Source organism: Pomacea canaliculata, linkage group LG4 (genome assembly GCF_003073045.1).
Source record: "Pomacea canaliculata isolate SZHN2017 linkage group LG4, ASM307304v1, whole genome shotgun sequence".
Taxonomy (NCBI): domain Eukaryota; kingdom Metazoa; phylum Mollusca; class Gastropoda; order Architaenioglossa; family Ampullariidae; genus Pomacea; species Pomacea canaliculata.
The window spans coordinates 33,310,040-33,335,388 of record NC_037593.1 but is presented as its reverse complement, the minus strand read 5'-3'; the positions used below and the strand labels follow the sequence as shown (position 1 = coordinate 33,335,388).

Sequence of the window (25,349 nt, the reverse complement as noted above, 5' to 3'; positions counted from 1 at the left end):
CTGGTTGAGGGCTTTCAATGTCAACTATCTTTGCAAAAGTCTAAGGAATACAAATTATCTACAGCGAATAGTTGATTTCTTGGTGGCTTCTGGATTGACAGTTGCATGACCAACAATTTATCAAAGGAAATGAAGAAGAGTAAAAATGACAGGACACTTTCAGAAATGGGAATTTTTTTTAGAAAACATTCAAGGAAATAATTTGTCAATAATATAGGTGGAATATTCTGCCATCGTTAGAAATAAGAGTTATCACTTACTTTAATTATAGGCTAATTGTCATGTATTGCACTCTGTTATAGTACCCCTGCACAAATGTATGTTGTAAGCCTGTGCATCAATAAAGGGTGTATTAGCAATATTATGTTCAACAAGTTGGCAAAGTTCAAGTAAATGTTGTCACAAGCAGCTTATGTTGATCGACCACAAAGAACATAGAACATGCTTGCACTTTATGGAAATAGCCTCTGGTGCAGCTGTTAAAATGTGTATCTTTACAAAAACCATCTGTATCACATTTCAGTGCAACATCCAACAATCAGCGTATCCGTCTTTCTGCCTTCATTAGTCCAGCTTAGCAGACCTAAATCATTGCCAGAGATTGCAGCCAAGAGACGTGAAGAAGTGAGATGCTGCTATAGACGTTGCTATAGACACCAGAACTAAGGCAATGAGAATGGAAGAATGTACTGTTCCAATTCTGAGACAGATGTGCTGAGAATGCACAGATGGCAATGGAAGGATATCTTGACATGGTTTACAACCTATTGTCTGTTTTCTGGAAGCATTGTAGCCTTTTTTTTTCGAGCAGTCCTTCCCACATATTGCTGTGTCCTTCGCTGTCTTGATGGGCAATTCTGTCAAGTCTGTGTGCAGTTAATAAAATGAAGCTCTGTCCCTGGTCACAGTAAGCTGCTTAAGGCTAACATAAAAAAACCTCTTCAGTTTTGCCTGAATTATATATATATTGTATGTTTGACATTCAGAGATTGTAATAATTTTTAAGAACATATTTTTATTGTTTAGAAATATGTTTTGATTAGAAAAAAAACCATGATTCTAACAGCAATTTCTGCAAACATTTCTCCCAGTTTGCCACAATAATAGAATTTAGAATTTGATTTGAAATTTTTTTCTCTCTTCCATTTAAATGTTTTAAGACTACAGCTTAAATTCAAAATCAGTAATTGTTCATTGAACGTCATTTATTCTTATCTCTGTTGCTATAAAACTAATACTGACAACTGCATTTAATTTCATCATACATATCTAGTCTGGTTAACTATATTCTGTTTTTTTCAAGTGAAACAAAGATAAATTTTGTTAATTACACTGGTCTACACTGAAATTAGTACCGACTTAAAAAAGTCCTAGTCTGTAGTATCTTGGTGTGCTGAACACGAATATGACCATGAAAATTGTTACTGGATCTCATTTTGAAGATATTTGAATTGTTCATTGTCTATGTTTCTCCATGTAAATGTATCAAGTAGGACTGTGCCATCATATTGCATACTACGTCATGCACACACGTCATCCAGAGTTTATTGCATCATTTTCTGAAGTAAGCTGTCAGCAGTGTACTATATATAGCCCAGTCACAAGGCTGAGCACTTAAAATATTAGAGACTTCGTGGGATACAGCTTAAACTACTGTTACATAAAACTATTATCATTTTATCCATGTAGTTACAATACACAACACTAATGCCTCCAGAGTGTGTTAATACCACGAACAATGTTTGCTGTTTTGTGGGGAAGTGACATTTGCCAACCAGAAGCAAAGTATCACTTCTCAAGTGAAGAAGGCAAATCATCTTTACTTCGGATACAAAATTGGGACCAAGAAAAGCCTTGGGCTCTGTGTGTGTGTACTGTGCTACATGTGTAACAGCTTTCACAGCGGGTGAATGGGAACAAACCATCAATGCCGTGTACAGTCCTCATGATGTGGAGAGAGCCAAGCAACTACACAAATGTTACTTCTACTTGGTTCCTCGCCTGTCTGGCAGGATAAAGAAGCAAAATAAGTGAAGAATAGTCTACCTCAGTGATGCCCAACCTTTTTCGGCCTGCGGGCCATATCCATTTGGGACAGCCGTGTCGCGGGCCATATCCATTTGGGACAGCCGTGTCGCGGGCCGCTTCACCGCAAAAATACAAAAAAGAAAAAAAAAATAGAGCAGATACCATTTTTTTATTAGAAACAAGTTGTACTTACCATTAATTATGTAGTAACTAGTGGGATATTTGAAGTTGTTTTCCCGAAACCAAATTCTGAATGTCCGGCCTCATCGTAGAGACACCAAGTCGGAGCACTGAATCCAAATGTTCGTCCATCGAAAAAAAGATTGAGAAACGCCCCTACGTGAGGATAAATACTTCTTCTTGCCTTTTTTCGTTTTTTTTTTCGTTTTTTTTTTTAATTACTAACATGCCGATTTCCTGCACTGTGGGCAGAAGTTTCGCGGGCCGGATAGGACCGCGTCGCGGGCCGGATATGGCCCGCGGGCCGTAGGTTGAGCATCCCTGGTCTACCTCAACATTCCTTCTGCATGGAGACCAGCTCCACATGCTGAGGGACTTGCTATTCCAAAGCCTCCAGCAGAATATTCTCTTGATTCAGCTGATGAGGACAAGGGTGAGCCGACCTGTTCTTCTCCTGGTCTGTCAGCAGGCAGTGTCCAGATTTTCACTGTGGTTCCTCAACACAGAATAACACAGAATAACACAGAAAGAACTAAGTGACCTGGTTCATGATTTGGACTTCTCCAACAACAAGGTAGAATGTCTAGGTTCAACAATGGAATCTTCTAGAAGATGATGTCACAATTACTTCATGTGGTATACGTTACAACTAGCGTCTACAAACTTTCTCGTGAATGTTAGGGCAGAAAACTTACAAACAACTTAGTAGAAGACATGCCAATTCAGTATCAGAAACTTGGCTGCAATGTGTCTCTAAAGATCCACTTCAATCTCATCTGGATTTCTTTCCTGACAACTGTGGTATGGTTAGTGATGAACATGGCCAACGTTTTGATATCACATTAAGATATCACAACAATGGCATAAAGATAGCAGAGAAAGTTGTCCCTACTATGGGGGCTGACTACTGCTGGACACTCCCCACAGATGCTCCCGAACAGTTGTACAAGAGACAGATAAAGAGATCTCAGACAAAGTCTATGACTTGATTGTTTACAGGTGTTAACCAGAGGTCAATTACTGCTAGCATGCATTGCGTGATGTACACAATAATTATTGCAGATCACAAAAAACTAGAGGCAATTTGGCATTTTGTCATATTTGTGTTGAGCACATAAACATTGGTAAGAAATGACTAATTTTATTTTAGTAACATGACTTTTGTAAAAATGTGTTGACCAGTGTTATTACCAGTGTAGAGGCAAGACTCATGTACGAAATTACCAATCGTGAAGTCAAAACAGATTATGGCTTTGTTGTAACTATTTTTCAGACAAGACCGAATTTAATCTCCATGTTTTCAGCTGAACTTGATCTAACAACTGTAGAAGCTAAATATCTAGGTTACAAAGTGTGTACTGTATTTTTTACTGTCATTTGTACTGTTGTTGGAAATAGTGACTAAAGTGGGAAGGAGGATAAAAGATTTGATTATACGGATACATTCCATCAAGTTAATATGCTAAAATTATTTCCTTACCATGTTTTAATAATTGTAACATGAATATTAGTGCTTGTTGTGATGTTCACTTCAGAATAAATCTTTAAAAATGGATCCACATGATGTAACGATTTTTTAAAAAAGAGAAAACAGTCTCTTGACACAAATGTGATGCAGATATGTTAACTGCAGCATGTGAAACATTCTGAGTACTAAAAACTAGTCACTAAATATTTTTACTGTTGTATTTGATTAGTTGAAGCCAGGTTGAGACTGGCTACCAGTTTAACAACTATGGCCGTATCACAGTGACTTATTCCAGCCCAGTCAACATGTGCCACGCCCACACAGAAATTACTGCTGAGGTGGTAGACTGGCCAGAATCAGTATTAAATAATGCCCAAGACTCTCGCACAGATAAAACTTAATGATGTTAAGTCTTTCCACTGATTATAATTTGATGCTGATATACATGCTACTGGATTGCATTGTACTTATTTCTTGCTTGATACACTGTTAATCTGTGATATTTCTTTAATTAATTTTTTTCTGCCAGTTTTTCAGATCAAATAATAATTGTTGTTTGACATGTAATCATCATTTTGCATTGTAAGGTTACGTCATTTCCTGTGTCACTCTAGTAAGCTGTGTGGCAAATGCTTTTCAAAGTGTTTTGCAAAATTGTATTGTCAAAAATTTTCATATTTCATATTTTGGGCCGTGCCAGCACTGAACATCTATGTTATACTATGCCGAGGACTAAAAAATTTACTCAAAAAGAGGAGGAACCTGATTAAAAGTGTAATTTCTCTTAGATAAAATTTATCATGAGGCATGAATGTCACATTTTGACCATGATTTCAGACTAAACAACACAAATTCAAGGGGACATTTATCACAGTGCTGGTCAGTGTTTGTTTCCTGTGCTTTATTCTTCATTCACTGGATGCAGGAAAGTGCAACCAGCTTGTAGTGATTGTGAGTCTGAATGAGTGTGACTGCACCATCTAGACAAAGAGAGAAAGTGGAATGTGAAGAAAACTGAAAAACATCACAATAACATTGCAAAAAGCCTCTTCCTAAGAGTAAAGTATTCTTCAGAATACCTACTCATGAGACATAGCTAACAATGCAGTCATGCCACTGACAATTAAAACTTTCTATGTAAGAGCACTAGGTAACAAGTGATATAGACTTTCTATGACCTCTATCCAAAAAAACAAAAACAAAAACAACAAAGTTTGCAAATGAATAGAAATACCATGCCTGCATCGATATCAGCCAGTGACCAGTTGAGCAAGCACCAAAAGGTCAACCAGTCTGCAGAAAGTACACAAGGAATAAAGTGCAAACTGACTAGCAAATATATAGCAGGTTGTCAAGGCAGGTTGCTCACAAGGCTGCCACAAAACTCTCACCATCCATGACATCTCCAAAGAGCTTGACCCAAATGAATGTGTCACCCTTGAATGTTCCCAGGAAAACACAGTCACTTTACTATCATGTCCTTCGTGGATTGCCTGTTTTTAAGCATCTGATGCCTCTATAGGGGACCAGCAGTTGTGGAGAAAGCACAGGGAGTCCTATGGAAGGTGTAGGGGTAGGGGTAGGTAGTAGGGAGACACGCATGCTGCCAATGCTGCACTTTGGCATGCGTGTTGTTTGCAGTCGTTGTCCAGTCTGTCATGACATTGCATCAGGGTGACAATGTGGAAGGGAGTGCTGGTGGAAATGATGCTACAACGCATGTTGCACTGATGGTCAGTCTCTGCTGGCCAACTTCCACGAGGACCATCTAGCCAAGGACTCCACCCAGAACAGCACATAGAATGACGATAAGAACAATGATGCATATGATGATCATGATTTTCTTCTGCAACAAAGACAAAGCAGCCCAGATGTTAGCAGCATGCACCCACACATAGACATGCTTTTGAAAATTTTCTTTCTTGCTAATCAGTTTTAGCTTTCAGTTATGTTCTTTGATATGGAATTAAATAGATTTAAGTTATATTTATCCTTGAGCACCAAAATACATTTATATGAATGGTTACTCACACTTAAGAACTGAAGTTCCAAAACTTGAAACAAGAAATACCACAGTTTCTCAAGTAAAACCAACAAAACAAAAAATATCCAAAGTCAACAACAGTCAAAAGAAAACATGTTATCTAATATACAAAAAGAGAAGTATTAGCATGCAGAAAATATGCCGTCCCTAAAACAAGTCCCTCCAATTTTCAAAAGTTTCAAATAGGAATGTGTTTAGTTAAAATTACTTTGAGTAAACTAAAATTTGAAAATCTGGCATCATTAAGAAATGACAATTGATATACAATTTGTTTTTGATTCAGCTTTGATTTATAGACATCATAATTGTTGAATTTGCTAGAGTTAAGAAACAACTATAACAGCAGCTGTGCATAAATGGTCATCATAATTTCTGCACAAGTAGGCATATGCTGTAGCTTTCATCACATATTTAGTCAGTGGGTGAGAGACCTGCTGCAAACTTTGCAAAGTATGTATGCAAAACATTATTGTCCATAATGCTGATGCGAAAAATAATGTAAACTCATCTAAGAAATCCATCCAGAGATACTAAGCACAGAAAACTTGAGACCAGAATTACACAGATCAATGTTAAGACATAACCCGGCAAGATTCCCACAGTAATGTTAAACATCAGCTTTCATAAACCAGATACTTCACAATGGGAAGCATCAACTCAGAAATGTTGAATATGAAAAACAGTTTGCACAAGCCAAATATTTCAGCATTTTGTTAAGCACACAGAAGAAGCTGTTTCAGCGTAGACCTCAATGAAGCAAGCAGAAAAATATGCTTATGCTGTGTTGATGAAATTACCATCAAGCCAATATCCATGATCCACCACCGAAGTTGACACACCCTCTCACATGACCCATCACCAAAGCTGACATTTTGACACATGACCCATCACTCACATATGATCTATCACTGTCACATCCTCACACATGACCCATCACCAAAGCTGACACATCCTCACACATGCATATTTTTCCCATATGAGTATAGGGACATTCTGTTCTTTCTTTGAAATGCCATGATCTTACTACATACTTCGACATTTGTCTGCCTCCATTGCCCCACTTCTTGACACCTGAAAACTTACATGGAATCAGATGGGGGAGACAACCATGTTTTGCTGCAACCAGAATACATCTTTAAAAAAAATCCACTACAAACTTAACAATCAATTAATTTTGTATGCATTTTAGTTACATTTTTTGATAATTATTACATGATGTGTGTGCAGTGTGTAGATCACAATTGGGTCTGACAGTTGTAGTCTACAAAAGTAAGTCAGCAGTAGAGAGGGAAGAAAATGTACCCAACACTGCAATTAAACTGAAGGCATTGTTAGTCAACAAAATTTGGAGACTATAACACAGTTGCCAAAATTTAGAACATGTTCACCCAGATCTTTTCTCACTTGGCCTGGACTACAGGCCAACTCTACCACCCTGGACAAAGTAGGCACCTCTTGATTTCTCCCTGGTTTTTATTGATAAAGAAGTGCTGGAGTGGATTAAAAAAATGCAATAAATTTTATTTTAAATTCAAGTTTTGAAAAATACATTTAATTATTTTGTCTGGAGATGTTGACTATTTTTCTACAAGCTTTTGAAAAATGTCTAAAAACAGTGCCTCACTAATGGGTTGACAGGCCAGAAAGACAAGCATAGTGACGGTCTTCATTGCAGTGCACATACATGTGCACTCACTGGATAATTTGAAGTCCTAGTTTGGCAATTTATTGCAGAGGCAATGGTCAGCCCAAAAGTGCTGATGTTTGGTCAAGGGGGTCGCCACTACTATATGTTGAAATGTCTGGTGGTAGTTGCCTTAGAACAGGCCACACAACTGCCAATGTCGCCTGGTTTCTAAGTGAACCAGGGTACAACCATAAAAGTGCCGAAGGGAGAATCATGATGGTTTTCATGATCCGCTGCTCAAAAGCAGATCTTTCTAGGATTTTATTAGTTGATTATTTTATTAAGTGTTGCTTGTCGATTAGTGTGAATGTCTCATTTCCATCGATTAAATGAAATAATTTGAAGACCTGTCTTCTTAATGCTCCTAATCACCCCCAGAGGAGCATAGGGCCGCAAAATGAGTAGTTGGTGTCTAATGTTGGAATATTTAGATGAAATGTAAGATTTTGTCAAACATGTTGAAGCTTCGAGGGGTGCATAGCTTAATGCACACGCATGTGACCCAGCATCTGACACAGTTCATCTGAAAACAGCATCCAACATGGGCACAATCTATCTGACCACAACAGCCAACACGAACAGAATTTATCCAACAACATTGAAAGACTTGTAAAATTGATCCAACATCTGACACAGGCAGAATTTATCAGATCGCAGCATCTGACATGGGCAGAAGTTTGTGTGAAAGAAGTCAGCAGACTCTTGTCAACTTCAATATATTTTATACAAAAATTGTATACATGTATCTTTAATGAACACCCCATGACAGAGCTTTTTAAAAGCCAAACTTTACTTCAGCTTTTCCTCTTTATCACTCCTCTGTTGATTGGATTCTGTTTAAAAATCTTTCTACTTCTAAATCAGGATAAACAAGACAAACAAGAAGATTAATATCTGCTTTACTCAAGCGTCATGTGTGACAATAGTAACATTACCATTTTTGGCTTTAATAAAAAGAGAATCATGTCATAGGAACATGAATCACTACACATAATGTGACATATTTACAAATGACTCTTTCAATAAATTATGTGTAAAAGTACAGCAAATAAGTGATTCTATTCTATGTAGACTTCTGCCAAAAAAAGACAAAAATGAAAAAATGATGGTACAAATACACTGTGGGGTGTGACACTGTACAAATGGAGGTCTTGTGGGAGTAAGTAGTATGGTGACATAAGAAGAAAAAGGAAGTTTATTTCACAAAAGTATGTGTCAATACAACTGTTAATTTTTTTGTTTACAGCCGACTGACGCAATAAATGAGCAAGATGAACATATGGAATAAAAATACAATGAGACAGCTTTATTTTTAGTTGATTACCCCATTATAGAGCTTTTTAAAAGCCAAACAAAGCCATAGCAACATATTTATTATCCTCTTTTCTTTCAACCATTCTCATACATGTGTACACAATCTCTCTCTTTCTCTCACACATTCACAAGAAATGAAACCCAGCAAATCAGAAGATGGCATAAACATCAGTAACTTCAACCCCATAATAATTCACAAGGTTTAAATATTTGAACATCTGTTTCTCTTTCACATGCCTGGTCTTCTTTTCTGAGGTGGTAGGGGTGGGGTGGGTCCAAGAGATGTTTGCTAAACACAGGAAAACTAATTTGCTAAAATACTTCTGAAATCGGAATGAGGTGAACAAGAAAATGTTTCTTTTGCTGCAAAACAAATAGCTGAAGTTGAAAGGGCCACACAACATGAATACAGACAAGTGTGACAATATTAAACAGAATAATATGTAGACAGCTGTGTATTTATCATCTTGTTGCTTTAGACATTAACAAGGGAAAGCACTCTGACAACACAACAAAGATGGAATGGAAGAATGAGCACGCTAGTGATTATTCCCCATGTTTAAGTTTTTCTCTGCCAGTGATGTGTACCTGTGCTCCAAAACCTTGACAGCAGAAAAAGAAATTTTTTTATCTTTGTAATTCTACTGAACTGCACACAAATTCTTTTTAGAAAGGTCTTGAAATAACATCCACATAAACAATAAAGCACTATTAATTCAACAGTATCGACACATTCTTCAGCATCACCTCTAAAAAAACTGCACGGCACAACAAAACTATGACCTTTCTATCTAGTGACTCTGCACAAAGCTGCAATATACACAACTGCAAAACATCATAAGGTATAAGGCACTGACACATGCTCACATCCCAGCTAGCAACTGCCTTGACACACTGACACACCGATATACCATACACAGCCAGTCTACAAAAGCAGCCCCAACAAATGATCTGCTAATAGTTTTGACCATGGCACAATTCTCACTCAGAAACCTTGTGAGCTGGCTCACACTTGTGACAAGAATGGGCAGCCCCTCTGCAGGGGGTCACAAAAAGTCGAATAATGGAAGAAACCAGGTAGTGAATATAAGTGGTTCACTGTATCTAGGAAGGTGGAGCCCAGCATGATACCAGGTACCCAGTTCTGCTTTGGGGAGAGGGTGGAGAAGGGAAGAGTCTTCCATCAGGCTTGGAAGCAGCAATCTTCTGGTTGACTATCAAGCAAACCAATCAGCATTAACCTCTCTCCCAACTCCCATTTCTGCAGCATTAAGGAAGCTAGTGAATGATAAAAGGAAATAGTAAGATCCTATTACTGCACAGTTAAGATGTTCCTCCTAGATCAACATTGTCTGAGGGCAACTGAGAGTATAAAGAAGGAGGTGCAGTCCTATGCCAGGGCATTAGTAGTGATGCCTGGGTACAGTTCAGGGAAAAAAAGCCCGAAGAAACAGCAACATCAAAGCTGAACAACCGACATTTAACTAACTTCCAACAAGATTGCACTGCACATAAAACACATGTTACACTTGACGAAACTTGACTCCAAGAAAATGAAGGATAATATTGTACAAGACTACCCGCAGCTGGGACGAATGAGACGTTTGATAAGAAAAGATAAACAACAGGATCATTGCCTGTGGCCTGTTTGCTGTCAGAGAGACTTTGAGAACATCTCTGTGCAGACAGCAGACAGAGCAAGACCACCTAGCATTAAATGCCACAAAACAATGTGTGCACCTCACGTTACATCTTGAATGCCTAATAACCAGGTCTAGTATTATAATCAGCAGAAAGATGATATCACTGGTAAAATCTGCATTCCCTAAGTGCAAGGTCATGAAAAATAATCCCTGAATACAAAAGGAATGTGTATACAGTTCTTGTCTTTCTCTTGATGTCATTGTCTAAGTTCCAATACAAAACAGAATATCACCTTTAACAAAGAGCAGATGGCATGGGGTAGCCTGCATGATCAGCAATTTTCTTTTCACATATTTCAAAATGCTTGAGGGGTTTTCGAAACATGTCAAAACTGCTTATGAGAATGAATAATACATTAATGTTAGGACACAAATGATTGTTTGCAAATGCTTGGAAAATATCACCACAGGATAAAAAGACACAAGATGAATATTGAAGATAAAATAAAAATGATTCTAAAACATGAGCAGAAATCATTGTGAAGCAATCAAAATACTGTCTAATGACAAAGTGCATTGTATAAACAATACACAATGCATCACTCCTACTGTCAACCCTTCCCTCAGTCCAACAAAATGGTCTACGTACAAACTTGCTTTTAAAATACAAGTAATGCTGTCCACAAAATTTGGAGGCACCACAGGCATCATCCATTATCAATAGTAATGCCTCGTGTGCACTTCTAAATGCATTGGTTTGCACGTGTGACACATACCTATGTATACATGCATACAAACAATACAAAAACAATAATAAAACAATCTCCACTGTCATTATAAAGGCGACTAATAACAAACGAAGACAGAGGGAGGGATACAGAGATTTGGGGGTAGGGGAGAGAATAAATGCTAAGAACATATGGGTGGGTAGGGTGGGAAGGAGTGGCCAACAAGAACTTGTATATGGACATATTTCTCACAAAAGCCAACATACAAGTTTTCCTTCTTTATCTATTCAAGTTCAAATGAACAGCAATACACTAAACATGAACAAAATCTAACCATGCGAACAGAACTCTCTTTTTTCCCTCAAACACACGCACACACACAATTGCAACCACACATGCACATACCTGCCCATGTAACATCACACAAACATTCTGTCAAATATGCTGAATCCTACACATAAAACTTTACAGCTGGATGACATATTCAGACAGCTGCCAAGTTCAACTTCTTCTATTGCACTTGCTCAGTTGTTTTGAGGGACATTTTGCAGGCAAGATTGAAAAAAAATCTTGATGTTACTTAATCTACAAATTCTGTAACAGCAGCCGAAAAGGTTTTTGGTACTCCACTACATTCTTTCAAATCCATTTTGAGTACATTGGTACCCAGGACTACAGCGCTCTGAATACCTAAAAAATCCTGTGAACTTGATCTTATTCCTTCCAGTGTCTAGACAAGCTGATATCAGCAACTAAAGGTAATATAAATACTTCTGTCTGGAGCTGTGGCTCTCTGCCAAATGTGCTCTTGTAAGATTCCTTACTCAGACAAAACCAATGACTAGCTTCTCATCTTCCTTTTTCTCTTGAAAGTACTCAAGGATCACATGGAGGCTAATGATCTTCTCAACCTTACCATTCAGCCTATCACAAGTCATGTAGCATCAAGTCAGCTTTGGTTCAAGTGGTGAATGATATCTTGAGTGCATCTCACTGACGGTGGTTTCATTACTCTTTTCTGGACTTGTTCACAACCATTAAATTTGTATGCCAAAAGCTTTCATCAACTTTTGTTTGAAGTGCAGTGCTTAGACGGTTTGAATCATACTTCTCCCAGCATATGCACTCTGTGGGTGTTGGAAATGCTCAGCTTGCCTTTACTCTCCTTACGTGTCTCACCAGTTCATTTTGGGACTGGTTGTGTTCACGATGCATATGCAGCCTGTGAGGGGTCATCTTTATATGACATGAGTCTATGCAAATAGCTCTGCTGTACAATTCTGCTGCCCCCCCCCCCCGCCAATGGTCCTGACCTTATGGAGGGTATTGGATGCTGTATTGAAGGAGCAGTACAATGGATGCTGATTTGTATGCCGAGGTCATACCGGCTGGTACGAAGAAAAGACTTCAGCAGGTGCTCACATTTTCGAATCATAAGATTTATTTTCCAATTCAGTATGTAACCTTGGTGTGTACCTTGGACCACAGCTATCTTTGGAAGTACACATCCGTCCTTGACCTTTGATTCTGATACCCAGATATGCTTGAAGTTGAAGTGTTTAAAAAAAAATCACAAAAAATAAACATGACAATGAGATAAATCAAATTTGTAAATAAAGTTCAAAGTTAGGAGAAAGACACCATTCCTCCTTTCCATCATAAGACAGCGCTTTCTTGTAAATTAAAAGTAGGTAAATAAAATTGCATTTCCAAAAAGAAAATTTTGATACTGGCTTACGCACAACTGATGATCACTGCAATGTCTAATCTTGTATTTAGCGGAATTTAATAGTTCCACACCATGCAGAAATAATTAAACATAATTCTTGATGACAAAAACAACTTTAGTGTTAGGAACAGGCTTGAAAATGGCAACAAAAAACAAATCACTGTCTTTGCATGTGCAGTTGTGTCGCCACTGTTTTTGAAAAGAAAGGTACAAGTGGAAAAATTAAAATCTTCAAAATAAAGTCTTCCTGTTACTATGTTAATGGATGTAGCTCTTTTCAAATGGGACTCACTTAGCTTAGATTTCCTCCCTTTTTGTTTACAAAGTTCTGTAGTCAAAATGATTGACTATGATGGACACAGGTAGGAAACCCACACTTGATAGTTGTTGAAAGGGCTAGACATATTTGCCTGGCCCAGACTCAAAGAGTTAAACTTTCAGCTACAATGTCTTGGAAAGATATGCATTGGTCTCTTCATGCAGCTAACAAATTCTTCTTTATCATTCGCAGGTTATACTCTCAGCCCAGCCTTCAGGATAAATGATGCAGAGTCCTTCCAGTCTCTTTTGCTCCAACAGAGCTTTCTTTGGAGTGACATGCTTAGTGGCCATGTCACATCTCTAACTTCAAATGGTGCGGTTGGGGGCATTTTTGGAGGAAATGCTCAGGTGTTAGGTCTTTTAGCCACAAGTACAGGTTGATAAGAGTGCCAGCTCCATATTCTTGAACATGTGGGTATTTTGTAGGCAGTGGCCTCTACATAGCTGTATGATTATTACCTGTTGCCATCATGGTAGGCATCCCATGTGGGAGCAGGTTGCAACCGACGAATCTACAAGGGTCTTTTTCTCAGGCAAGTTAATGGTGTTATCAAGTTGCTGTCCTCTTGACCCAAATCTGGCAACATAATCTGCTGTGACATTTCTAGGGACTCCAGTATTTATTACAGCAATACAGTTCTTTATGTCATGGTTCCTCCTCTGATCTACTTGGGACACTTCACCAACTTCCAATTACAGTAAGCAAAGAGTAAAAGGTGGCCTCCCTTTGCTTTCAGTGCGTGCACTGTTGAACTTTTCCTGACTACCTATGAAATCTTATTCACCAGGACAAAAAAAATCATGGACATTGAGATCTCTGGACACCTATATACTTAAAAGAAAAAAAATTAAGTTCTTTTTCCACCTTCATCAAGCAATCTTTAAAGTATTTGCACTCACAGTTTGGAGCTTCCAAAGCCACACAGACACAAGGAACAACAAAAAGTAAGCTTCTCTTCTTTTTTCAGAACTACTCAGTAGATTCTCTCTTTCATGTGTGCATGTGCTATGAGTGGTGAGTAGCTTGTAGCAACAACCTGGTGTCACATGACAAGATTATTTCTATTATTATCAAGTCTGAGTTAAATATTTCAATGTTAAATGTCAGGTTTATACAGATGTATTACTCTTAATTCTGTTTTTTTTTTCCAACAGTGAGATGTCCCCATTTCAACATTAGAACAACATCTCAATAAATACGGCCAAAGAACACAGCAAATAGTATCACAATGTAATAGTGCTAAAATAACACAAAATTTCTCAAAAGTAGACATGCAGCTCTCCAACTGAAAATGACAAGCCATTAAAAATCTCAACAAAATAAACCTGTGCTTGCTAAAAAGGCACATAATATGATTGAAGACTACATTGTAACATTAGGTCAGTAGCCAATAAGTGAAAAAACAAAACAAAAAAACAAAACAGCTTAGGGGAATATATGACCACAAAGGGCACCTAACGTTTGTCAGCAATGCAGCATAGACAGGAAAGTGATGATGGTGAGATTTACAAAACTACCCTAAAATAAAATCATAGCAAAAGTTATTTGTGCAGTAAAGGTCTATAAAGATTCTCATTCGCATGCACAAGCATATGGATGCCTGTGTTCACATGTATTTTCTCTTAGCTTCTTTGTTTTTGGTTCATGTGTGGAAATAAGAAGCACAGTGCATATACATCACCATTTGTAGTTTGGAGTGTAACACAAGGCACTTCAAAACAACAACAACAACAACTTACATGGTGCACTTCTAGTCTGGCTGAATACAACAGGTCACAAAGTACATCGTTACAACATGGAGACAGAAACTCTGATTCTTCTGATCAAACTGAGAAGAGAGGCACACACAGACATCATCTCTCCCGCACTCTTGTGCTCTAGGAGTCCGTTTGTAAATGACACAGTACTTAGGTCAACATTCAATGAGAATTTTTAACTCTGGACTGAGAGGAGGCATATTCACTGTTGCAGAACAAAACAGCAGGCGGCTGAGTAGAAGGTACAGTCTGCCACGTGCACGGACTGGCAACAACAGGGCAACCATCTTTTTATTATACTGCCAGAAGCTTCAGTTACTGGTAACAACGGAAACAACGATGATGGTGATAATGACCAGAAGAATCACTATACAAACAATGATCATGATTTTTTTCTGAAACAGAAGGAAGACAACAGTAAGCAAAACATTTACGCATAAAGACATGCTAGCAACCATAAAAAATGTTGACATATATCTATATCTGAGGACAACACATCTACAGAAGCCACAGAATACATACAGCAGCCACAAAACAAGTTTACAGTGGAGCCTGTATAATATGGACTCAGGGACAAATTTGATTTTGATTACATAACTAATGCATGCTGTATAAGAGCCCCAACATAATATCAAGCAAAAAGTTCATATTAAAAAAAAACTATTTTGAGTGGCTCTCTGCACTGTTAGTATCCTCCTTGAATAGACAGGTGGGTTACTCTAGCAACGAACTTGTATCATTGGACTGCTGGCAGACCATTTTTTCCAGTTAACTACTAAAACGAGGCATCAGACTACATAGCTTCCGGTTTAGTCACATTCTTTGTTACGGCTCGCCGAGACTAACAACGGAGAGCTTGGCAAGACGCTGAGTGTTGGTCTATGCAGACAGACAGCAGTCTACCTATACATGTCCATGCTCTAACTGTGCCAGAAGACTTAAATTTTACAAAAAAATTCTCACTTTTAAAGGTAAAGTCTAATTCTGTTTTACAAATTTTCTTTCATGTGGGAGAAGGGGATGAGGGTGTCATTAGCGCCCAGATTGAAAGAAAGATGAGCAGTTGTATGTGTGTGTTCCAGCTTTCTGTGTAGGAGACACTCTACATTTTACTGCGAACATCATTTGGTGACAGCACTTCTTTTTAATGAAAGTTAGAATGTGTGCAACGTTTCTATGTACCAAATAGTAAATTTGTAGTACCAACTTATGAATGAAAGTGAACAGAACCTCTACTTATCTCAGACTTTGTAAAGAGTGTGTGTTAGTGGGGAGAGGGTTTTGGGCTAGATTTTTGTTAGGGGAAAGATTATTAGACCAGTGTGTATCTTTACAATGAGATTGTTAGTGGGGGCTACATTATTAGTGTATTGTTGTTAGTTTTGGCGGGACCGGCGGATGATTGTTTGGCGGGATCTGCATGCGAGAAAAGTGCTGATGCATGGGCGAAAAGTTACCAAAAATTACGATTGTGAAAGATCGCGAAAATAGATCTGCTGATGCATGCGAAAGATAGCAACTTTTACACCTTCCCAGAGGTATATAGCGCAGAGCTGAGACAAAATGGGGAGAGGAGATGGCGGCGGATCAGAGAGAGCACAGACATGTGACAGTAGGGGAGAAAACTGAGAAGAGAAGGCGCGAAGACAAGCGACGCAGCCGTGGCTGTTGTTCTAGCCTGCATTAAAGCGTTGTGCAACTGCTGACAAGTTCCTGCCTTTCTGGTTTGAGTGTTGGACTGTTGTGGTCACTGTTCAACCCCCCACTACTCGGTTACATTAGACCTGTGTATATCTTTACAGTGAGATTGTGAGATTGTTAGTAGGTGCAAGATTAGACGTGTGTATATCTTTAGAGCAAAGCCAAGTGCCTGCATTGCAGAAAAGGTGTAACTTATGAAACTGGACAACTAAATGTAAAAATCCTACTTCCTACATTTGCCTTAGTGGGTTGTTCTTATCCAGGTTCCGCTGTATACAAGCTACAGAAAACAAACAATTCAAGAAGACTGGAAGCTCGAAGCAATTTGTGTGGATGACACAGAGCAGCTTATACAGAAAATATCAAACACATATCAAAGTTCTAAAACAAGACAGAAAAGCTGTAGATCAATAAACATAAAATAAATAAACCATCAACATTTACAAGCTAACATGGTTACAACATTTTATACAGCATAGTGCCAAATACAGTCACCGAAGAATAAAGAAATAGATGACAAAACAAACATACAAACATATCTATACACGGCAATGTGCTGTGTAAAGTGCAATTTGTATATGTACATAGAATGCAGGCTGGCTGCACTGTCTGGGGCAGATGGTACAATGTGCCATCAATGCTCAACGTGCAGCATACACAGAATGTCAGAGCTATAGCGCCCTCAGTACTCATCTTATGGTGACACTTTAGTGCAATGTGTTGGCATGTGGAGAGAATTCTACAGCTAAAAGGTAGCATATAATGTGAGCAGAATCCTGGCTCTATAATGTAATGTTTCAAGTACACACAATACTACAACTACAGCGTAGTGTGTAGCCTGCACAGAAAGCTGGAACTGTAAAGCGATGCTACATACAGACAGCATTTAGAACACACAGAATAAATCAAAGATGTATCAAGCTTTGCAAAGCCTGCAGAATTCTAATCTCAGCCCTAAGACAGTCTTACCCTTCTTGCTTTGCTCTGGTACTTGACAGCCTTTTTTGTGTCCATCTTGGCAGTTTCAATGTAGTCGACTGCTTGTTCCACATTGTACTCTATCCGATCAATCATCTCTCCCTGAAAGAGGCATGCCTTTCTTAACAAATGCATTTGATTTGATGTTGTAAGTAACAAACTCCAGCCTTCAGCTATCCTCACATGATGCCACCTTTCAGCCATCCTCGCATCATGCCAGCCTTCTGCTATCCTCACCTCTTCCTTAACCTTCAGCTACCTTCCCATCTCAAGCTTCAGATATCAATAAATACAAGAACAAGCACTCCCACAAACATAAATTTATACCCTAACTCATACAATGACAGTTAGTGCTTACTCGACTGTTTTAATGATTTCAGTATTCTAAAGCAGCTATCTGGACTTGAGCAGTCAGAAGTGGACTGTACATACAAGTCTGAAATCTTCCAGCATAGGCATGGCATTTATCAGTAACCCTATGTGATGTTTATTCTGACTACACTACACGTGGTGAAAGCTATAATAGGGTATGCATCCTCAAAATAAAATTGTTTGATGACTGAAAACTGCGAGTGCCTCATTCTCACAAATCTTTGACTAAATTCAGTTTAGCTGCCTACCTGACTCTCAACAAGCATGGCCATGTCCATAAACATATCGTGGAGTTCTTTTATAGACTTCTCCAGCTTGATGATGTCGTTGTGCCGGGCCTCTATGTCAGCTAGCGTCTGCTTGGCTTGTTGTGTTTCCATGATGATCTGCCAATCAAAATAAACTGTTAGTACTATTTACACAACAAGCCAGAGTATTGCAGAGGTAAATGGATACACATCAGTAGATTGTGTGTGTGTATATATACATGTGCGCTGTCATGTATATTTATGCATGTGTAGAAGATGTACAGAGAAAGATAGTTTAGGACAAGAAGGAATGGAGGACACATGATTTAAAATGCTCAATATTAACAAACATAGTGCCCTCTCTTCCCAGGCACTGTATGGATTTCAAACAATTTAAGATCAAGCCACTCCATCACCACTGTCAACATTTCCTACACATAAATCAAGATAATGAGAGGCAACAAAAAAGATGATAATGCTATTGGCTAATGGGCACCGACAGAAGTTTGTGTTGCAAAGGTCATGTGGAGTCTGGTGAAAGGAGAAGAATTACTTGACACTGTTCACTGCTTTCCTTTGGCTAATTAGTTTTTCTAACACCAGACTAAAAACTGCATTTAAGAACGAATGCATTTTTTAAGTGTCAGCAGCCTAATAAGTACTTTTCCACCATGTACCCAATGTATAAATAACTACCTTTCTGCCAAGTACTTTGCTACGATGACCCAATGTAACATGCAGCAAATAAACCTGACAGCTCTCTATGAAGATGGCTGCCAGTCATCACAGAAGTCAACAGCTGAAATACTAGCACCGTCAAACACACTGTTTTTACCTTCCTACACTGCAGGTCTCCATTCCAAAAAAAAAAAAACAAAGGTGAAAAAGAAAAAAAAAAAACCTACAAAAGTTTCCACAAAAGAAATTGAACATTGTAATAATGAACAGCAAGAAAAAACAAGAAATGTGTTGTCGTAAAAAGCAAGCATAAATAAATAATAGCACACTAATTAAAAACCTGGTCTCATCCTTTGCATGTCAAAACCAAAGGTCATATGTCACTGTTCTGTGCAACTCCTGCATCAGAGGGAGCAGTGGTGTTAGTGGTGTCACTTCTGAAAACAATAAGGCCAAGGTGGGGAAATAAATGCAAAAATGCTGATCTTGCAGCTAGACAGGAAAATTTGCACCTGTGTCTGACTTCCTTCAAAGATCCTTCTATTTTTTGTTTTGGTTGCTGTCCTGCCTTACTTCACTATTCCAGAAGCTGGGACTGATTCAAGCTGCTGCACTTGTGACAGCTGGCACATACTCTATACCTTGAGCTGAGGAGGTCAGTGGAGCGAATCCATCCCAGCACAAAACACACATTATTATGCATCAATGGAATTGCGATGATTCAAGCAACTCTATGTCGTAGGCTTCATAAGGTGGCCATAGCATCACACAGATGTCTGGCTACAAGCTTCTATTAATAAGGTATGGGGGGAGAGATGGAGGGAAATGATACCATCTGATTTGAGAGACACTGCAGATATCGATGAATTATAACACACTGCATCTGTAATCAATCATAACACTTGTGAGAAAATATGAATAAAAAGGATGCTCAAAAGAGAGAGAAGCACTGTGGGTCTTGATAGGTGTTAAATAAAACCCTTAAATTAATGAAAGAGATGAGAAAAGAGAGGTACCCCTTGTGTGAATATGGCTGGATTTCCTGACTCAATCATTCCTTCAAGTTCCTCATTAGTCGTCGTCCTACCAGCTGCAAAAAGAACATATTTATGTGCAAGAACAGCATGCACAATATATGAACATGTTTATGTACAAGACAAGAAAGTGTTTATGCTCATTCATCTCCTTGCACTCAGTCTCAACTAAAGCTGTCATTCTCCATGTCCTATACGTCATCTCCACTCCCTCGTTACTCTGCCAAAATTCAAATATTAGCCAACAAGATGGTCTAAGTCTGCTCGTATAATGCACATGAATACACAGACACTAATCTTGAAAGTCTCAAAGGTTTTTATCAGCTAATTGAAACTCTTGAAAGCAATGATAACAATTATACCTACCATACAATCAAGTATACCTTACTACCCCTTCCCTCAGTGTACTTCTCCCCACAGTACATGTTACATCTTATAAGGCAACAAAAGACCTGATGCACAAACAGCCATTATACCCACTTATCTCCAGTTGTCGCTGGATGCGGCCTTTACATCTCTCTCGGTAGTCTATCTGACAGGCATTGTAATCGTTCATCACCTCCACAAACTTGCGAGAAAGAGTTGCATGCTGGGTAAAAAAAAAAGAAAGATTCATTGTACTACAGACTTGATTGGCAGGATTTTCAGGGTGATAATATTGATATGGTATGCTATTAATATTTAGTCATTCCATTGAAGCAGGCTTGTGTTTAAGTAACAATGTTTCCAAATTAAGAAAGTATGCAACATAATGAGTGACTATGCAGCTTAAGTAGCCTACACTATTACATGTTTCAGCCACATCTAACACTCTGTATTACACCAAAAAATGATGTGCTATATAAACAGATCAGGCTAACATATACTGATTATAAACACAAAGATGAACATCTTGACCAAATTAATTTCTTTGTAGGTGCCTACTGTAAATCTCTAATCATACATCTTCCTGGCCGCCTGCTTGACAAGCTCCAGAGAGCTCAGAACAACGCTGCCTGCATTGTATTCCAGAAGTGGAAGGCTGACCCTGCCACTTACACTTCTGCGCGATCTCCACTGGCTGCAGTTCAGGCTTGCATTGAATTCAAGATCATCATGCTTTGTTCATGGCCTTGCTCTAATCTCTTTCTCCGAGCTTGTGCTGTCATACCAACCTCGCAGGTCAGTTTGCTTGGCCCACGATGGATTTCTCTTTGTTCCACATATCAGACTGAAGACGTCTGCTGTCACTCTTTCTCCTCCGGCCCCAGTATTTGGAATGGCCCTGCTTCTGTCTCCCATATAGCAGAGTTGGTACCAGCTTTCTGATCTGGACTTGAAACATGACTCTTTTTGAAACACCTACTATAAGTCATACATTCTGTTGTTCTTTCTCCCCCACACTCCTATCTCTGAGTTTCTTCATGTTCTTGTATTGCTGACTGTGATGACTACATCACATGGCCTCTTTCCCCACTGTTCCTGGTCTCTAGTGAAGCACATCGAGCTTGCCTCCATGTGGGGCAATGTGCTATACAAATGCTATTATTATTATATGGTTACATGATTTTTAGTTACTGGTGGAACTCTTTTCCCTACCTAATCCGCCACCTACTCACCATCAAATCCTTTAAACATGCACTAAAAACACATCTCCATGAAATTACTCCATACTGCGTCCATCTTCCTGAAACAGAAACTCAACCAGTGTCAAGATCAACAACAGAAGGAAGATCTCAGATATTGGGAAGCCAGCCGCCAAGAGGTTTGTCAGAAAGAACAAGAGACGCTTCACCCATGAACTGACAGAGGAAGCAGAGACAGCAGCTATACATGAAAACATGAGGCGACTATACGAAATAACGCGAAGTCTGTCAGGCAGGAACATTAACCCAAACAAGCCAGTGAAAGACAAAGACGGCAAGACCATAACAAACGATGCAGGACAAAGAGACCACTGGATGGAACAGTTCGGAGATATCCTGAATTGATCTCATCTATCAGCTTTACCTGACATGCCACCAGCAACTGACCATCTTCATGTCAACACCAGCCCTCCACTAAGACAGAAATCATCAAAGCTATCAAAAGCATGAAAAGCAGCAGGTCTGGATGGCATACCCCCAGAAGCATTGAAGGCAGACACAGAAACAGCAGAAGCAATTTTACAGCCCCTCCTACACAAGATCTGGGAACAAGCGCTAGTACCAACAGACTGGACACTAGGCCACCTGGTCAAGTTACCAAAGAAAGGAGACCTGTTCCAGTGCAACAATTGGTGGGGGATCATGTTGCTGTCCATCCCCAGCAAAGTCATGACAAGGGTAATACTAGAGAAATTGAAGACAAGAGACTGAGACCTGAACAAGCAGGGTTTCGCCAGGATATGTCATGCACTGACCACATTGCCACATGTCGTATCATCATTGAGCAGTCTATTAAGTGGCAGTCCTCCCTTTATATAACTTTTGTGGACCTTGAGAAGGCATTTGGCAGTGTGGACAGGGACATCATCTAGAGGCTGATGATCCACTACGGCATTCTACCTAAGCTCATAAACATAATTCGATTTTTCCTGGATGACGTAGTAAGATGGCGGATGAGTGGAACCTACTTTGTCTTCGGTCTCGCCTGATGTGTTATTGTTGTTTCTCTAGACTTTGCTGTCAATTTTAATTTGAAGCGTGCCTGGCTGCAAAAGCTTGCATATGATGCTCCTTCCATCCTGGTGACCTCAGTTTTGGTTCTGTTGTGCGGGAGATGATCAGTGGTGACCGTTCTTTACAGTTTCATTTTCACCTTCGATCAGAGGAATTGTGTGACATAGTTCTGCTTCAGATAGATCGTATGGTCTATGTGAATCTATGTGATGTTCCGATTTGAGAGTGAATTTTCTACGAGTGTGGTGCCTACAGGCAGCAGTTGTGACTCTGTGGTCTTCTTATACTTTATCAACATTTATTTTTGTTTGTGCTTCAGTACCCAGTCCGCTGCGTTTCTACGTCATTGTACATTGTCGTCACTGATGACATCACCGCATGACGGAGTAGAGACCGAACTATAACGCTCAACCACTTCCTGCTGAGCTTTTGAACTGTGTATATCCAACACCCGGTTACTGGCAATTGTTGCCCTTTCCGTCCATCTGACTATATATCGTGTGTCTTGTGTCACGTGTCATGGTACCTGTCTAATTGTTTATCCACTACCACTGTATTATCATTGTAACGTTGTACTAGCATTAATGCACATATTGACAATGTCAGCGTAGCCATTTCCAAGCCTGACGTCTGTATGGTGTTAATTCCTCTCTGTGCGACAGTGCTCCCGCGGTCCACTGACAGGACTACCTAATTTGTTGTGTCGGTGATTAGATTGTGATACTGGATGCTCCAGCTGTGTGTGGTGCCCCTACGTGTGTATCTTCTGGACATTTATCTAGTATGCTTCGGGCTCAGGGGTCATTTCTTCCCGGCGACATGGAGGATACGGAACCACAAGATGGCAACGACGCGAGTGCCATGGGTTCTAGCAGCACAGGTAGGGATTATACAACTCAAGATCTTATGCAGGTGATGATGGTTGTCCAAAGGGATGTATCAACCATTTTATGGGACAACGCTACAATCAGACAAGAGTTAAACAGTCTACGAGACGAGAACAGTTCTCTCAAACAACACAACATGCTTCTGTCAAAACGTCTTGATGAACTACAGAAGGAAGTGGAAGCACTGGACAGAGACTCAACCTTAGCGATGGAAATGCTAGACAGACAAATTGACCTACAAGAGCAGATTTCATGCAGAAACAACCTACGTTTCTTCAATGTTACTGAAACTGGGAAGGAAAGGTATACGGCGTGTGTTGAACAGATTCTGGATCTACTAAAACATGTTTACCCAGAAAGAGGCTGGTGCAGAAATGACATCGAACGATGCCATCGCATAGGGAATAGACAACCTAACGGTGGCCAGAATCCCCGCCCGGTAGTCGTTAAATTTCTCCACTGGTCCGATAAGATGACCATTCTGACGACAGGTAGAGCCAAACTATGGGAACACGGTGTCAAGGTGGCAGGCGATTAAAATAAACGCCAAGCAGAAACTATTAGAGAACTCAGAACACAGGGAAAGAGGGCATACTTCAAAGCCGGACGACTATACACAGAAGAAGTAGAAAACCCATCCAAAGATAGCATCCCATGATTTAAAGATGCCAGTGTTCCAGAAGAAAAAGTGCCGTTCAGAAAGCACAGCAACGACGACAAAGGTGACCATACTGATGGGATCAAAAAAAAACACAAAAGCTGTCACTCAAGTTACTAATAACCCCACCACCCCTCCCAGAGACCGCTCCCCCAACCCCGACGTGGAACCACCCCACTCCCTTGTCCAGACCCCAGCGACAAGAACAAATCACACGGCCACCCATGCAACTACTGCCCAGCACATGCGGAGGTCACAGCGGTCAACCGTGACGGATCTCCACCGACAACAGCACGTGAGCTGAGAGCTTATTCTTCTCGGAGCTGACAGCGCACCAGGGGAGACCAACTTCGGGGAGACGTGCAGCACAGAGACAGAGAAGAAGGGAGGGGAAACAGAAACAGTGCGTAGATCCAAGTCAAGACAGGCGCCCAGGAGTCTCTCCTCTTCAACGCGGAGGAGACAATCACGTGCACCGGGAGACCGAAACATCGAGAGAGGCCACTCTCGCAACAGATCCCAGCCGCTCTTCACCGATATGTTCCAACAGTCGCCGATCACCACTCGGTCTGGACACATGAGGAGTCAAGACATGGACCATAGCTAGGGATGTGGCCCTGGCCCCAGCCTCACTGGTACACAGAAAACACTAACCTTTCTGAGTTGGAACGTGGAAGGTCTGATACAAAAACTCTACCCCAGACCTTACATCGCTACCCAGGCGATAGGAAGAAAGGTGGAGAGTCAAGGTGTCATAAATCCGGACGAATTCGCGCAGCAGGTTCTGCCGCATCTGCAGGAACAGGTTCATCTCAACGGAGCAGACTCATAAGTCAGCATTTGTCTTGCATTCACTTACATTTTTGTGAAATTTTAAAGTGACTGTCTGTTTGTACAAGAAAGAAACGAACAAGCAGCTTTTCCTTTATCACTACCACCCCTCAAAAAATAAATCCTCAACATATGTGGACAACAAATATTTAATTGTCGATAAACATAAACAATGTTTTTTTAGTAGGTGTGGGAAGTTTAGGGTCTGAAAGAGAATTGTTCTGACCAACTCTGTAATGGCTTGGTTTTTATTTTTTTTTTTTTTTACAAAATGATAATCGAAGACTGCAAAGGCATTCAGAATCTTCAGTACCAGTCCCCAGCGAGTGTATCTCAGACCCTATTTCTCAACACACTGACCACCTTGCTAGAAGAAGAACCAGTTGATGCGAAGACAACTAGTTATAAAAAGGCGGTACATTC

The 25,349-nt window shown here is 39.7% G+C and overlaps 1 protein-coding gene across 2 annotated transcripts in view; it reads right to left on the bottom strand.

The window, feature by feature from the left end:
• Positions 1-4,082: 4,082 nt before the first annotated feature.
• The window catches only part of LOC112561802 (syntaxin), a 56,724-nt gene continuing 35,457 nt past the window's right edge, over positions 4,083-25,349 (bottom strand). Inside the window, exons 6-10 of one of the 2 annotated variants that reach the window (XM_025234539.1) lie at positions 20,392-20,500; positions 19,894-19,967; positions 18,200-18,337; positions 17,571-17,681; positions 4,083-5,522 (exon numbers count right to left, since the gene is read on the bottom strand). In XM_025234539.1, coding sequence (XP_025090324.1) covers positions 5,445-5,522; positions 17,571-17,681; positions 18,200-18,337; positions 19,894-19,967; positions 20,392-20,500 — 510 coding nt within the window. In that variant the 3' untranslated portion in view covers positions 4,083-5,444. Of the gene's footprint in view, positions 5,523-8,290; positions 15,296-17,570; positions 17,682-18,199; positions 18,338-19,893; positions 19,968-20,391; positions 20,501-25,349 lie in introns of those variants that run through there. The other variant, XM_025234538.1, reaches the window with a different exon arrangement.